Below are 16,899 nucleotides of genomic sequence, written 5' to 3'. Positions count from 1 at the left end.
GCACCATAGGACCATCCAAGTTTTTGGAGATTGTTTTGTGATTTTTACTTTTTTCACCTGGGTTTGGAGATCTGGCACATGGCTCCTGACCTGAGAAGGATCTGCACCTTGCTGACTGACCCAATGTTCCAAGTGGACTTTGGAAGTGACGTGGGTGTCACCTGAGAGGGAACCACAGCTCTGGAAACCTCTAGTCATACCTGTCCCAAACACTCCCCATTAAGGACTTCAACAGCTGCAGGCCAGTGGCTCTAAAATCCCACCTGACGAAGACCCTCGAATGACTGGGCCTTGTGCAGCCGTACCACCTGGTGAGCACGTCGCTGGACCCACTTCAGTTTGCCTATCAGCCTGGAACTGGGGTGGATGATGCTATTGTTTTTCAACTTCTCCACTGCCTTCAACATCTTTGGACCCAAGAGTAGAAGATCCTGGGCCAGCTACGCACCAGGCATTCCAAGAAAACCCCATTGTTTTAGGTAAAAAACAGGCTGTACCAGGCTGAGATAAGATCCAGAGGTGATGTGGCATCAAAGAGCAGCAGCAGAAGGTAAGAAAAAGAAGGCCAGTAAAGTTCTACTAAATCTTTGTCAAACTTTGGTCACTTGGCGAAATGACAGCCAAGTGTGCTAGTATCCTCTCATATCCATTGGCTGAAGGGCCTTCAGTCACGCACATAAAAGACAAGAACTAAATAGCGTTTAGTCTTTAAATTAACCTCTGAACTCATCATTCAGGTAGAAGATTGTTCAATTCTGAAATATTCTTCTTGAAAACCCTCAGGAAATGCTTGGAATTTGTCGTGAAAAGCGGCACTTTGGAACACTTCGATTCAAATGTCAAAGAGGCAATAAAGCAAATGAACATAGTAGCTTGAATAAACAGTCAGCTGTTTAATTATTCTCATCTCCATTAATTTAAAAAGGGATAAGTAACTCAAGGTCAGTGAGATCAAGAGGTAGAGACCGAAACAGGGAACCTTTTATACATATTCACACAGTGTTGCTCCAAGAACATCATTAAAAACAATAACAAAAGACATATCCCTGGATATTTGTACATCTCTGTGGTATATACATCGTGTATTCTCTGCCTAATACTGTACTTACAAGATTTTTTAAAAAATCTAAATATATAGATATACATTTTGTAGATTTAAAAAATAAAATCAAACTCCAAAGCCTCTAAAATAGGCAGGCTAATACAGTTTCAATACAGTGATATTGATTAAGCAGAATTGCTTTTCTATTTACTATTAACAGTTACTCAAAGTGTGAGGATCACATGCAAACCAATACTACATTACAACTGTAAAAGTATATAACATGTACGTTATATGAGAGTATTTGTGGTGAATATGCGCTATATAAATAAGATGAACTGAAACTGAATTATTTATTCTCTACAGTGATATTTTGACAATATGGAAAACTATTATGGTGAAAATCTTCACTCAAGTACTTGTCACCCATCAACAGTGATCTGCATGAATAGGATATATGGAGCTAATCTGCACACAGTTCTTAATTACAACAGGTAGAATAAAGTCTATCAGTACATCATGAGTACATTCTGGTTCTGCAGCGTTAAGGAGTCTGGATTTTTTTTTTTTTTTTTTTTTTTTTTTACCTCAGCAGGATTGGAGTCTGGATAGCAACATGGGCTGCCCACAGGGAAGCATGGACAAAAAAGAAATACAAACCTAAAACAGGCTAGGCACCAAACATGCCTTAGGAAAAACAGGAAGAACTGTCAACTGCAAAAAAGTCACAGGACTGTAAAGAAATGTAGTGAAGCTAAGTTCACAGTGGACCACAGAGGAAGAATCAGTGATTCTCTGCTCTTCAGCTGTTGCAGAGTAGAAAGCAGCTGGATTTAATGTCTTGGTTTTAAAGACTGTTTGACAATCCAACAGCGTTATTTAGTTCTAATGATCAATGGGGTTAATAAAGAGCAGCAAGAACAATCCCAGACTTACTGACTTGTTGAAGTCACCCACTTAATTTAATTTCCTCCCAAAGGGTCAATCACACTAATAGGGTTGTTACATATTTCATTCATTATGCAATTTTATACGTTTAACACTCGATTTTCATATAACCAGATATTCATTTCCAACCCGTGATGCACAGTAAATTGAGCAGTGTGGAAACAACACTAATAAAGTCCATTTCAACACTGAACCAGAGAGCATGTGGCCCAGCCCTGTACACTGTTAAAGTTACACTGATCAGTGCAAACATTTCAGAGTAGATTTTACTCTGACTAGAGTTAAATTGAGTTACACAGTAAACTTCATTAACAACATTAATTGTCAATATATTTTCGCTCTATGGAGATACATAAACACTTGCAGTGTTACTTTTCAATTGTTATTCTAAATAATATCCAATAGTGTCAGATGACAAGCTGCTGGGTTGTAGTGACAGCAGTCTCACAGAAGCAAGGCTGCAGTTTTGCACCATCAGCCCAACACCAAGACTAGTGTCCTGCTCAGGGACACAAACAACAAGGGCATGTGGAGCGGGAATTGAACCAGCAATCGACCGATTGCAGAGCAAACTCCCACCACCGTCATCCCCTGAATAATATATTTTTGTGCTAAATCCATTTCTGTGAATTTACATATTTCTGCGATAAACGTAATTAACTGATAAGACATGGAAGATGTCTTTGTCCTACTAATATTTATCTAAAATATTTTATGTTAGGTTTTAGCTGTATATCTGAGAAATATTTAGAGTAAATATTTGAAGTTATTGTTGATTTCAATAAATGTATATGATGAATAGGTTTATAGTAAATTGTATATGATTACATTATGTGTTTTTACACTCAGTTTGGAGAATTTTCAGTAACACTGGCTTATTGTGTTACATTAACTCCAAAAGAGTGAAACGTTGCAGTGCAACAACTAAATTTATAATTATATAATTATTATATTTTTTTTTTTACTGAATATTTACACCAACACTGTGCTCAATAAGGAGGCATTTTACACTCTTACACAGTTCACATGCTCCAACATGCTTATTTGACACTTGGGAGTTTACTGTGCAACATCATCATTGGACTTCTGACTTGGCCGAAGGGACCTTTTATTTTTTTTTCAACCGCATAATTCACAGAAGCATCAAATGCTCTTTTTGGGTTCATACCCAAGGAGTAAAAATAAAATACAGATTTAGTAAAAATGCTCATTTATATTTTTCAAAGCAGTGATTTTAAAACCTTTGTATAATGATGCGTTTTCTCACACTTTTTGAAGTGTCACTTTGCAAATGATAAACTAAATCCATAGTGTAAGGCTGCTCAGTCACCCTAAAAGGTACAAACTATACAGTAGAGATCTTACTCCTCTAGATTATTTGTAACTCAAAGATCAAAAGATCATGATGTTATTGTCAACCAAGTTGTTGGATGTTATTGTCTACTTGGTGATGGAAGTGCAGGGGCTGGTTTGTGGAGCAGAATTTTAATACAAGTCTAAATTCCTAAATCACTAGAAGCCACAGTAAAAACCACTTAGATTGTATTTTTCCTGTAAAAATCTGAGAAACCAGATTGTGGGCCTGTAACTCACTCCAACACAAAACTTTAGACATATTGGTTCGAGAACCAAGACATTAAACTGAGCTGCTCTCTAATCAAGCATCGACAAGGCTATCAGGGCCATGTGGGACAAGAAGGCAACGAGGTCTACACACAACGTTGTGATTGGTTGACCAATTGGTTGCTGTGGTGCCAGGCGCAACGGCAACACTGAGCTCCAGCTCCGCGTCCTCAGCTGGGCTCCTTCCTCATTAGCTCCTGCATTTGTTCTGGGGCAGGTAAAGGGTTAATCAAGTTCATTCAAAGTGAGACATCGACACTGAAATTATTTTACCACTTTTTCACAGTAGTGTGACAAAGTGTTTGCCCTTCCTGATATCCTTTATTTTTGCGTCTTTGTCTCACTTCAAACCAAACCAATTTCAATGTAAGTCAAAGACAAAGCAACAACCTCCCCCACAAAATGCACTTTTGAAAAGTGTTTTGAAAGGGAAAAAAAATCCAAACCTTCAAGGCCCTGTGTGAAAAAGTGATTGCTCCACCCACTTACGCATGGTTCATCACTGTTTCAATCAGGATCATCCTTTCAACCAAGGCATCACTTTGTCTGGCAGGATTTCACTGCCTGACAAAGTGATGTACACCAAATGATCCTCAAAGGTTAAACATCATGCAGAGAGCCACAGAAATTCAGGAACAACAAGAAGAAAGAAAATAATCAAGATCAATCAGTCTGAGAAGGTTTACAAAGTAGTTTTTAAAGTTTTTGGACTCCAGTGAGCCACAGCAAGAGCCGTCATCTGTTATCCACACAGAGGTGAGGCTTCCAACGACCAAATTTACCCCAAGAGCTCAGCGGCGACTCATCAGAGAGGTCACAAAACACTCAACAACATCCAAATAACTGCATGCCTCACTTGCCACACATAAGGTCAGAGGTCATGCTTCCATCATGAAAAGAAAAAAAAAAAAAGACTGCACAAAAAGGGCTTGCCTGGTAGAGTTCCCCAATGAAAACCTCATTAAGAATGGTCTTTGAAACATTCTGTAAAATTATGAGAAAAACTATTTTCAGACGTGTTCATGTAACACTGCTTTTCAGAAAAACAACAGTAGAGCATGGTGGTGGTAGAGTGATGCTTTGGGGCTTTTTTTTTTTGCTGCTTCAGGATCTGGTGAACCTGCTGGGATAAACAGAGTTTACCAAAACATCCCAAAGGAGAACGTCCGTCCATCTGAAGCTGAAACCAACGCTGGTTCTGCAGCAGGACAATGACCCACAACACAACAGCAAGTCCACCTCTGAAGAAAAACTGAACAAAGACCATTGATGGTCAATGTGACTGAATTCACAAAGGGTAAATGCAGGTTTGGATTTTTTTCCTCCCTTAATAATGAACACCATTTAAAAACGGCATTTTGTGTTTACAGGCAATGTCTTTGTGATATCTAAATTGGTTCGACGTTTTGAAACACTTGAGTGTCATATATATATATATATATATATATATATATATATATATATATATATATATATATATATATATATATATAAATGAAATCAGGAAAGAGACAAACCCTTTTTCACACCACTCTACAGATATTGCTTTTCTACAGAAGGTTGTTGACATGCACTTCCTCTAACAGGTTCTGCAACTACATTTACAATCACAAAGACTCAATCTTTAAGGCCACGAATTGACAAAGCAAATGTTTCATTCCAACCCCATCACAACAGAGCATGTTGAAAACAATGTGGGTGTGTTTTTTGGGGGCTAATAATCAGTGAGATCTGTGTTCTTCACACACATCACAGCTTTAGAAGGGGGACTGAATATTTTAGAAGAATGCTGACAGACTGAATTGATTTCAAAGGGAAATCTAAAGGATGTTACTATTAGAACCAATAATTCAACACATGAATTCATAAACTACTCTGCTGTAAGAGAACATTATAATCAGATAGAGGTCCTAAAATGCAGATAGGATTCAGACTATGGATTATTTTTGGGAGTTTTTGCCACAACCAAAATGCTTCTCATAAAGAGGTACTCAAGTTCTGTAATGCAGTGGTTCTGACCCAGAACCTTTCCCAGGGAATATTTTAAGTTTTTAATCAAGAAACTCTTTGTAGAGGTGTGGTTGACCATGACAGTTAGAAACTAACAACACAACCCCTAACAAAAAGAGCAAGAAATGATAAAGTTGGATATTCTGTCCAACATATCAAGTCTGCACTGAAACCAGAAATTTAGATGCAAGTTCTGAACAAAATATGCTGTTCATGCAAGTTTCAGCACAAAACCAGGCTTAGAAACGACATCCTTACTGGCCCAAGAGCAAAGCAGCCCTGTGTGTGAATCTTTGCACAGTAATTTTGAAAGTTTCTGGAAAAAGTTCTGCTATATTTTTTTTTATTATTATTTACTTAGAGTAATTCTGACCCAATTCAGAGGTCCAGTAAATGCAGATCGACTCCATGTTGAATGTTATTCAGTAGCATACCTCTGACATTAGCAGCTTTACTTAAAAGTCCAACTTTCCATCACAAATATTACAGCCAAGACCAGCAAAATATTCTGCAAAGTGATTCAAATGTATTAATACTTGTTGTATTAAAACATTGTTGTATTTTTTTTTTAAATTACATAAACCAATTAAAAAGACAGGCACAATTTCTTCCTGGCTTTCTGAATTAAAATCAGACCAAAAATCTGTTAGATCAGTTAGAATTACAGAAATTATTTCCATTCATTAATTGACAGGTTGTTTTTTTTTCTTTAAATACACAAGTTTCCATACATTTACTTAGAAATGATGATAACTGACTTTTAAACTTTTACGCTGTGGATGGAAACTTCTGCTTTAATATGTAAGAGCAGGAGCAACTGGGTTTGACAGTGAAAGGACTGAGAGGGAGAGAAAAGAATGGAACCACTGGTCCATCGGAATCTGAGCATCCGAGCAGAACCAGGACATCCAAACAGAACCAGGACATCCGAACTGAAGGAAGTGTTCGTGTAAGGAAGGTTTGATGGCAGAATCTTTAGAACTCCTTCAACTGAAACATCAGGAGCATCCGTCTATAAACTGTACGCTTATCCTTCTACATTTTTGCATAAAGTGAAAACTGTGCAGACGAATACCCATTTAGAAAGCATGTACTGTTTGTACACGGGGCCCACTGATTACCTCGCTGCATAATTCCTGCACGAGGCTCCTAATCTTTGGTAAATTAAACATTTGATGAGGGAATGAAAAAAAAAAAAGAAAAAAGACAAATGCTTCCAACAACCAAAGTTTAAACATTTTTCACATCTCAAACAGCATGGGTTTTTTTTTTTTTTTGTAAAACTTGGGGTATCTGTCCATTCTACAGACACATTTACAGTTGATTGTCTGGGTACGAAGCAACGTGGGATCTAAAGAACCATTGCAACATTGCTGGTTGATGTAATAACAGGAATATGCCAAAGTGTACGGTTTGCAATAAATGTAAGTAGTTTACATCTGGCAAAACAAAACAAAAAAATCAAATAAAAAAAAATCTATACATCTTTGCAGGTATTGGGTACGATCATCAACCACTGTACTTTGTTTTCTAAAGATTTTATTGTCTACTTAGCAACTAATACATTAGTACACCTTCAACATTTGTTCTATCAAGCTGCTGTCCCATTCATTCATAAATCAAGACTTCAAATCCAAAAGGTATCAGTCGTTTTCTCCATGTGTCCACTTGAATAGATCAGAGCCGCAAGTTCTTCACTCCAGTGAAATGCTACGTAATTATTAGGTGCTTTCGGGTTCCGACGGGTCAGCTGGGGGAAAGGATGGTGCACAGCAGCATCTATTCCCACACAAGCGGAGATGGAGGCATTTCAGAAGGTTGAGCTACTGTGGAGCTGTTTAAAAGCAGGCCGACAAATTAATTAATGGGGAGTACTCGTTTGTTTATTGGCTCAAAGCAAAACCTACGTGATTAATAGTTCAACACATAAAGTTCATCTCAATATTTCAACCAGAAACTTCACAGAACTGAAATCAATGTTATAGACACTTAAAAATAACCGAGGTCAATGGCCACACAATTCCATGTGGTCAGAAGATGACTGGCCAACTGGCAAGATTTACGTGAAAATAAAATATCAGATCATCGGAATTTTTTATGAAGCAATATATCCTTTCAGTGTTGCAAGAAAGACGTTTGAGGGCAAAACCTGAATAACAGCAGTTTAATTTGTTAGTGTAAATGTTCAACGGGCAGTAGCAGCATACAGTACATGCCTCTAACTTTTTTTAACGCTTCGCCACTTTACAACCACTAACTTAGAGGTATTTTATTGGGATGTGGGTTAAACACAAAGCAGTCGTGTGTTGCTTTAAAGTTTAAACTATAAAGTGGAAGACCAATTATCAAAAGTTTGGGACTGTATTCAAATCTATCACAGAAGCACTGATAGCAGCTTAAAGTTTTTGCACATCTTCAGACTGAAGTCATTGCAAATAGAACTTGTCTGGCTTTCTTTCTTTCCTTCATCAAAGGCTTTCTTCTTGTCACTCAAAGGCCAGATTGGGGACTGCATGTCTCAGATTTGTCCTGTTAGCCGAATGTCCTACAGGAACCCATGTTACCATAGGCTACATGCTGCTTCTGGTGACACTTATGCTTCATCAGTATCAGAATAAAAGGTAAGTTTCTAAAATTTTTCACTGAGAAAAAAAAAAAAAAAAAAAAAGAAGTTATTTATAAAGCCATGCTTCCCTTCCATTTCAAAATGACATTTATTCATTGTCAAATAGAGAGGTGATTGTGTTTGTCTATTACACAAAATACAAATAAAATATACTGAAGCAGTTTGTAGTGGTTCAGATGTGATAAATGTGGAAATGTGTTAAGAGCGTAAACACTGTTGCTCACTACAAAAGCTGGAGACAAGCTGTTCATGTTTTTCATGATGTGTCGTTGGGAGTATTTTATTTTATGCGAGGCTGTTTGTGGGTGTTTGTTTGTATTACACACAACACTCTTTTACATTTCTCTTTATAATGATGGAGGGTTCATAGTTCCTTAAATGTTTTTTTTTTGTTTGTTTTAAGTTTTGGTTCCACAACAGCATGTTTTAATGAAGTGGGAAAAACACCTAATGACAGCTTAAACACCATGTCGATGTTTAACTTAGATTGCCTATAACAGTCAACCTGGACTGCCATGGTTATTCAGACACGGTCGCAGCCTTCTGGGTATTTATACAAATTTACACATATGTTCATGGGTGGAGACGGGGTGGTGTATGTGGCAGCTGCACATGGTTTTATACATGTGGAATTTTTAGTGAAATATTTCCCCAACTTTTAGTCTGAAAGCTGCACACTTTTTAAATACAGGAGGCCTCAGGTACGTTTTTGATGAGGAAACAACATTATAACATGACATAAAGATAAAAGAGTCAATTTGGCATAATACTGCCCCTTTAAGTTTTTAAGAAGAGGCAGGAAGATTTAGAATCAGACTGACAGATATTTAAGACTCTTCATATCGTCATCCATCTAGAGAAAAAGTAACATGATGTTTGGTATGGTGTGATTTTTGGTAATTCGGCTTTTTTTTTTTACTAAACATTACATCACTAAAACTTGTTTAGCTAAGTAGCTCTCTATACCTGCTGTTATCTAACTCAGTTTCCAAGCAATAAACATGTTCGATAACTCTGGATGAAGAAAAATGTTACTTTGTTACTTCACTGAGAAACAGGAGGCAGATGTACCAACTGTATGTACAATAATTCTGCTTTCTGTAATCTTCTTCTGCTTGATCTCTTTCTGCTGCCATTATAAGTTCCACAAAGCATACACTGCCCTCTATTGGCAAAAACCTAAAATTACAGCTTGATATATGAAGCAGTTTGGATATGAAATGTTTTCAGACAGATGTAATAATAATAATAATAATAATAATAATAATAATAGCTAAATTTCTCTGCTCTATGGGTAATTGTTGACCATCCCAATAAAACCATCCATTTATTCATTATTTGTTATAATCTAGAGGAAAGCTTCTGGAAAAAAAACAAGAGAACCGACAAGAAGAACTGCTGTCAAAGTCAGTACTATTACTCTGAAGTCAGGAGATTTGACGGTTACTACTAAAGATTCGGATTGTTGTGCTGTCACCACTTTATCAGGCTGAACAAACTGGCAGCCTATAGGACGTTTGAGCACACCAGAGTTTTCAGTCTGCAGTGGGTGACACGTACAAGCGTTTTAAAATGGAAACCTTTTCAAAGGGAAGCAGAAGACATTAACAAGCAGGAGCTGTGATGGAAGAAATGGAAGATATGGAAGTAGACTTTCTAAATTCTAAAATCTCTAGGTACACCTGCAGATAAAATGAAAATACAATAGACACTCCTACATTTCAGGGATCATCATCTCTCTTAGGTTGTGACATTGCTGAAGCAAACAGGTTAGCTCTATTTTTTGGCAGATGGTTCATGATACTTTAAGCACTTACACAGTTTGTTTGGCTAAAGACAATGAATGAAAACACTCAAATGAAGGTCTTTCTTTTGACCATCGCCTGATGATTGTATGTAGAGAACATGACTCCTTACCTTATGAAGCTTTTGAAAGCAGCTGATTGAGGGTTAATGCAGAGCGCCACCCGACTCCCCTTCTGTTGTTCCAAAATGAACTGATGGATGATCTCTATGTGGGGGGGGGGGGATTTTTTTTAATTGATCCAAATTCATGCTTCTATTTCAATTCTTTCAGTTGCATTTCAAATCAAATAAAAATGGCCATTTAATCTAAAACAAAACAAGAAAATGTTTCTCTGGTGTCTTCAATAGAGGACAAATTCCTTCTACTGCACTTTTTTTTTTGTGCACATTTTCTTATGTTTTATTATGTTGTACAGTTTTTCATCTGCCCAACAAATGTTTACATATTAATATATGAACAATATCAGACTGCAAAGAGCAAAGAAAGCTTACCTTTTACCTGCCTCACAGAGGTCAGGTTTTTCTCAAAACCATCATCAAACTTGGAGTTTGTGACCGGTTCAAAGTCACTGGTGTAAACCCGGCCGGAGGATGTGGTGTAGCAGCATTTGCACATACACGTGTGGTAGCGCAGTCGACCCTCGTCTAGGTACGGGTGAGCCAAAGCGTCCTTGGCAGAAATCCTCTTAGACTAGAAACCAAATGGAATAGATAAGATTTTCTGAAAGGTCGCTTAGCTGAATTTCATTGAAGACATTAGCCAGTGAAGGACTTGCATTCTCTGAGAGAGTCCTGTTCACCTTGACAATTTTAGGAATGGTCCTCCTCTCTCAATAAAAAGCCACAGAGGAAGAAGAAACTTGTTGGGAACAAACATGTGAATAAAGGACAGTGAGGCGTTCTCATCTGGTCAGGATCCAGATAAGAAGTGCAGTAACAACCCCTGACTCAGAGTCACAGGAAAACTGAAGTATGTATCCCTTCTACAGCATAGGCTGGAAAATTCACCTCCATTGTGATGTAGTATTACTGATGGGCTTGAAAGAATGAAAGAATGAAACAACCACCCCCAAAAAAAAGAAGCAGTGAAAGTGATACGCTGAATTACTTTCCTCAAGATTCTTTGAGATGAGTGAAAATGTATGCAGAAGGGCGGCTTTACTCTGATGTTCATCTCTCTGCTTGGCAAATTCTAAATAAGACATGTAGACAGCATGCTTACCATTTTGTAAAAAAAAAAAAAAAAAACATTAATTTATGCCTCATGATTGAACTGAATTGTTTTGTACAGCCCACATGTGAATGTGCTTCAAATCAAGTAGGGGACGGAGATCTCTGGAAAAAGAGTGGATTAGAGCAGCAACGTTGCAGCCTGCATAATTCTAAATATGAGAACATGCATAATGTCCAGGAGGAATATTGAAGAACAAGGTTTCCTTTGAGTACTTTCACACAGTTATACTGTTCTCTAGACTTTAATGCAGTTTTCTGGCCCCCCAATCGGCTGCACAGCCCACCACCAGCACCACTGTTTCTAAAAGTCCTAGAGGAAACCCTGCACTCAGTGAAAACATTTGAACATGTAATGAACAAGGAATGACTTACTGGATCAAACACCAGCATCCTGCATAACAGATGAACTGCTTCATGGGTTGCCTGGCTAGACAGTGTGTACAGAACAGGGAGGGATGGCTGTAGGAACAAACACATTGAAAGGAGAACCAGTTCAGTGACTCCTGAATAAACAACAACAAAACAAAGTGCCATGCTTCCTGGAGACACAGAATTAGTTTGATACGCTGCAATAGGAACTATACAATTTCTTGAAAACCTCATAGACAAAGAAGCATTTCATCTAACACCTTTACATTTAAATCTTACAAATTAATATTTTTTAGCTACAAATTTTCAAGGATTTTCAAAGAAACTCGCAATAATCGAGGAGTTCTGGATACCGTTCCAGTTTGAGAACATGACCTCAATACTGCCCTGTGCAATGTACAATCAGTAACAAATACAAATTAAAGATCTACAAGAAAAGCAAGGGACATAGAGACCAAAGAACCTGCTGATCACTACCCCAGTGCATTATAGGTTCTCTTTCCTAATGAAATAATGACCCACATGGCCTTTTTTTTTTTAAAGTCACATCAAACCATTCAAACTCCAGACTGATTACCTGCTTATGAGTTCCTCTGAGAATGTGTGCCCGTGCGCCTTCGCATGCCGTCCTCATTGCCTCCATAGAAGGCGTCCCCAGTAGGTCAGTGATTAAATCCAGCTATACACAGAAAAATCCATTTTAGAAATGCCTCCAAATCCGTGTCAACATGAACCGCTTGTCTCCGAGAACACCTCTTTAATCAGTGGCTGGCCAAAGAGCCAGAGTAAAGCAAGTGTGAAAAATACAGCAGCTTCCAAGCTTTACTCTCACATAGGCATGTGGCTCTGTTCTTATTTTTCATTATGATCCCAAAAGCTGTAGGTGGCAGAGGAAGAAGTTACCTGCTGAATGGGACTCTGAGCTTGGAAGAGGATGCGCCGACCCAGCAGCTCTGCAAAGATGCAGCCCACAGACCAAATATCGATGGAGTTGGAGTAGTGCCGGCTGCCCATAAGGATCTCTGGTGCTCTGTAGTACTGCGTCACAACTTCCTGAGTCATGTGCCGGGACTCATCCAACTCCTCCACACGGGCGAGCCCAAAATCACAGATCTAAACACAAAGACCAAAATGTTACCATTAACCATTCTTTTCATTCGTACTGCTGTTTCTGCTCCCAGGACCTACTTCCTTCTTTTACTGAGAGCAAAAAGTCTTTGTTCTTGACAAGTTGTTCCACCTTTAACTTCCAAGTTAAAGATGGAACAAAGATATCGACTATTACTCGTTCAATTTGACCATTGGTTTTATTTTCAATTCTTGTTGATTTTGTGTTTTACTATGCAGACAATTTCTTCTCCCAATTTATTTATTAGAAATAAACGGCTATCATCCAGATATTATCTTCTCTCTCTCTGCCCTACAGTTTCTCCAAATAAACTCATGTTTCTCATTCTGCGTCACGACCAGTGATATGACTGGTCGTGACTGACACTGGACCACTTTTCTCAGTAACAAGTAATCTAACGCGTTGCCATTTCAAATCCAGTAGTCAAACTACAGTTACTTATAGAAATCATTTTGCGTTACTATCTTCTTTTGGAATTTAATAGTATTTCCTCCAGGCGTCTCTTCCAGTGATCGCCGTTTCTATGCAACAGAATCAGCAGTGACAGAAATGTAAACAATGGAGGGAGGAGGAAGGTGCGCATTTTGTTGGTGGAAAAACAGAAACTATTTAGAGTTTCTGTCGCCAAGTCAGATTATTATAAGTGGCTTTGGGCTTTTTTTTTTCCTTTTTTGAAGTCGCTTGCAAATTTAATGAGTGGCGGGTTACACCTTTTTGGGCTCATTTTTGAACGTGAAGTTGATCATTTGGGCTTGGAAATGAGCAGAAACTCATAATAAATCCCAGAATTTGTCCGTCATTAAGGTAGTTTTAATCAGTCTCTCCTTGTCCATCATTTCCCAGATGATCCGTCCCGCTGTGTCTTTGTTAATGTCAAGTTAATATATATTACCTGTGAAATACGTCGAGCTTCGCGTTGCTCTCCAGAAAATTGCAAACATCGAGACCAATATGAACAGCGCAATAAACGTGAAAACAGCCACGAATGAATGTTTCCGTAAAGTTGAGCAACTAAACGTCATTATAATCATTAATATTAAGATGAATGTCACAAATCTCTGCAGCAGCCATCTGAATTGTGGGGCCGCAGGAGGAGCTCTGCGCGCTGCGCTCTAACAGCAAACACAGGGCCGTAACACACAGCCTGGAGGCTGTGGGGAGGTGTGTGTGTGTGTGTGTGTGTGTGTGTGGGGGGGGGGGGGCTTTAAAAACCTTCTTAGAGTTTTCCAGACAATACTGGACCACACAAAAACACACACAAATTACTAACGTTTTGTTGTACTGTTGTAACCATTAAAAAATCTCCTCTTCAATTTAACCTTATATGTGGAAATACATTGTTGATGTTACCATCATAAAATAACTTGCAATTACGTATTGGCAAATATCAAAGTCATTTTCACAGGTGGCAGAGCGTTGTTGTTAGCAGCTGCTGAAAGTGACTAAAAGTTACTTTTAATGTAACTTATTTACTTTCCAAATCAAGTAGTCAGTAATCCGATTAAAGTTGCTTTTTCAAAGTAACTTTGCCGTCACTGGTCACAACAGCCTCTGTGACATTACATTTCAACTTTAACAACAAAGGTTGATCATTTCAAAAGAGTTTCTGACAGAATCCTGAACTATTACAACAACAAACCCAGCGAGCACTGAAGCTGGGAAATGTTCTAAAATGCAACAGAAGAAGGTTGTTTTAGATCATGTTCTTCCAGACAACCAAATCAGATTGATGTTAGCTGTTGGATTTGACAAATCCATTGACAAATTAAACATTTGTGAAGCATCTATTTAATTACAATTTCCAAACACACTTTACTATGGAAGTACGGTGCTATTTTTCTGTCTTAAAGCTTAAAGACATGGAGCCGTTTCTGATTCGGAGGGGAATCGAAGCTGTGTGATGCTTCTGAAGCATATTTAAAGGCACTAGGCTGCAAAGATACATCATCAAACACGGAAACAGACAGACAAACAGTAAACATTTTAAAACCTTCTGACAACACAGAATGAAAGTTAAGCAGAAACAAACTACTTTTTTTCTTTTATGAATATTGACCAAACACTTGCTATAAATGTTCATCTACAGCATAAATGCCTCTGATGACATAAAAGGCAGCAACATAACCTTTTTCACACACCTTGAGCACACAGTTGCTGTTAACCAGGAGGTTGCCAGGTTTGATATCTCGGTGCAGAATTCCAGCAGAGTGTAGGTATTTAAGTCCTGCAGGAAACAAACCAAAAACATTTAGTAGATAAAAACTGTTCTGGAATCATTCAAATAACCAACTCCAGTCCTTCACCGACTAGTTTGAAAGCATCGACTTTAATAGTTAGTTGATAGAAGCTCAGCATCGCAACATCTACATCATACTGATACTTGATGTTTCAGTTTGATTCTTAGGGGAGGAAGTGAACAAGTCTTCCTATACATCTTCTAAAAAAAATACGTTATACACTGTAATATTTATTAATAGAGGCTCCTACAACGAAAATTAAGTGAAACCCAAATGTATAGTTATTGCACATAGTGAAATAAAATAAAATTCTATTTCTGGTCATTTTGATTATTGTGGTTTACAGATGTTGAAACCCCACAGGCCAAAATCCTGTGCCTCAGAAATGGTCAGATTATTGCAGAAGATCAATAAAGATCTATTTCTCATACAGAAATTTGACGCTTCGTTTCTTTGAACTCAGTTCTTGGTTGGGGCTCCTTTTATGTGAATCACTGCATCAGTGCGGTGTGACACGGAGCTGATCAGCCTGTGGCTCTGATGAGGTGGAATGACTTTGATAGTTACTTCTTGGTTCATCTTCCTCTTAGCAGCTCATAGAGAACCTCTATGAGGTTCGGCTGAGGAAGGGCTGCTGAACCTCATCATAGGTACCATGACTCATTTTAGTACCATAGGCAGAGTGGCCAAATACCAGGTCCTTATGAAAAATGACATCATCATGACTGATCGTTGACTTAAGAAAACCCAGTTGACCAACATTCACAGAAGACACGGAACCTGCTTGTCTGTGAAGGAGGAGGAGCTTTTTGGTTTTACTTTTGCATTTTGGAAGTTATTTTATATAACTAACTTTGATAGTTATTTTTAATATTCCCTGCCCTCACAGCTGGATTGCTTGAAATTAATAGACCCAAGGGATTTTTATTTTATTTTCTCGCTTACAAGCTAAAAAGGTACAAGACATCTCCTGTCTCCACAAAGGACTATGACAAACTACTGCAGAAATGATGCAGTGATGGAAATGAAGATTAATTGACTCGGAGAGGGAAAGTCAACACTGGAGGTGGAAACGAGACTTTATCCATGATTCAAAACAGTGAAAAGGTTTGATAAACTGTCGAGAAGCTGGAACTCTCTCCATGCTAAGCCAACGGACAAGTCCCCTTTCCCCAACCCATGGAAGACATTTAACGGAGCGAACGTCACACAGAGACGACACAAACTGGCCAGCCTTCTGGAGGACTGCCTCTTCAAGCCCTTCACCAGGGAAAAGCAGCAGCAACACAGTCAAAACAAGCAGCAGCAGCAGCATTCCATCTGGGAACACAATGTATCCAATATTTTACTCTTACTCAACTTAATCTTAATTTTAAGTGATACAGAATTTGGGGTTTTCATTATCTGCAAGCCATAATCATAAAATTACAAGAAATAAAGGCTTAAAATGTTTCACTAACAGATCAATAAAAGGAGTTTCACCTTATGAAAATGGTGACAAAAAGGTTAAACGTTTCACATTATTCTAATTTTTGGAATCCAAAGTTACTGGAGTTCTTGGGGGTTTTTTAGTGTATTGCAGCAGGATTTATCCCATTTCTTGTTTCAGTAAATTCCCTCTTAGCCCTACTGCTGTAAGAACACCAACATGATTAAAAAAATAAAAAAGAAATAAGCACTTACCCCGAAGAATCTGATACAGAAAAACTTTGGCATGATCTGAGCTCAGAGGCTGTGGTGATACAATGATCTTATGGAGGTCACTTTGCATAAGTTCAGTCACAACGTAGCTGAACGTTGGGAGATTAAGGTTGCAAACTAAAATATTAATGAACACCAGGTCAACAACGCTGTTATGCTTCAGTTGTAGTTTGTA

General features: G+C 38.2%; 1 protein-coding gene across 5 annotated transcripts in view; it reads right to left on the bottom strand.

Annotated features, from left to right (window-relative positions):
- Window positions 1-873: 873 nt before the first annotated feature.
- nlk2 (nemo-like kinase, type 2) overlaps window positions 874-16,899 on the bottom strand; it is a 21,200-nt gene continuing 5,174 nt past the window's right edge. For 2 of the 5 annotated variants that reach the window (XM_044119387.1, XM_044119386.1), the window contains 9 exons: window positions 16,707-16,813; window positions 14,925-15,010; window positions 12,561-12,770; window positions 12,235-12,336; window positions 11,661-11,747; window positions 11,164-11,247; window positions 10,548-10,746; window positions 10,167-10,260; window positions 874-7,457 (listed from right to left, as the gene is read on the bottom strand). In XM_044119387.1, the coding sequence (XP_043975322.1) occupies window positions 7,403-7,457; window positions 10,167-10,260; window positions 10,548-10,746; window positions 11,164-11,247; window positions 11,661-11,747; window positions 12,235-12,336; window positions 12,561-12,770; window positions 14,925-15,010; window positions 16,707-16,813 (1,024 nt within the window). In that variant the 3' untranslated portion in view covers window positions 874-7,402. Of the gene's footprint in view, window positions 7,458-10,166; window positions 10,261-10,547; window positions 10,747-11,163; window positions 11,248-11,660; window positions 11,748-12,234; window positions 12,337-12,560; window positions 12,771-14,924; window positions 15,011-16,706; window positions 16,814-16,899 lie in introns of those variants that run through there. The other 3 variants (XM_044119389.1, XM_044119388.1, XM_044119390.1) reach the window with 2 other exon arrangements.

This window comes from Gambusia affinis, linkage group LG06 (assembly GCF_019740435.1).
Source record: "Gambusia affinis linkage group LG06, SWU_Gaff_1.0, whole genome shotgun sequence".
Classification (NCBI taxonomy): Eukaryota; Metazoa; Chordata; class Actinopteri; order Cyprinodontiformes; family Poeciliidae; genus Gambusia; species Gambusia affinis.
This window is presented reverse-complemented; position numbering and strand designations above follow the sequence as displayed.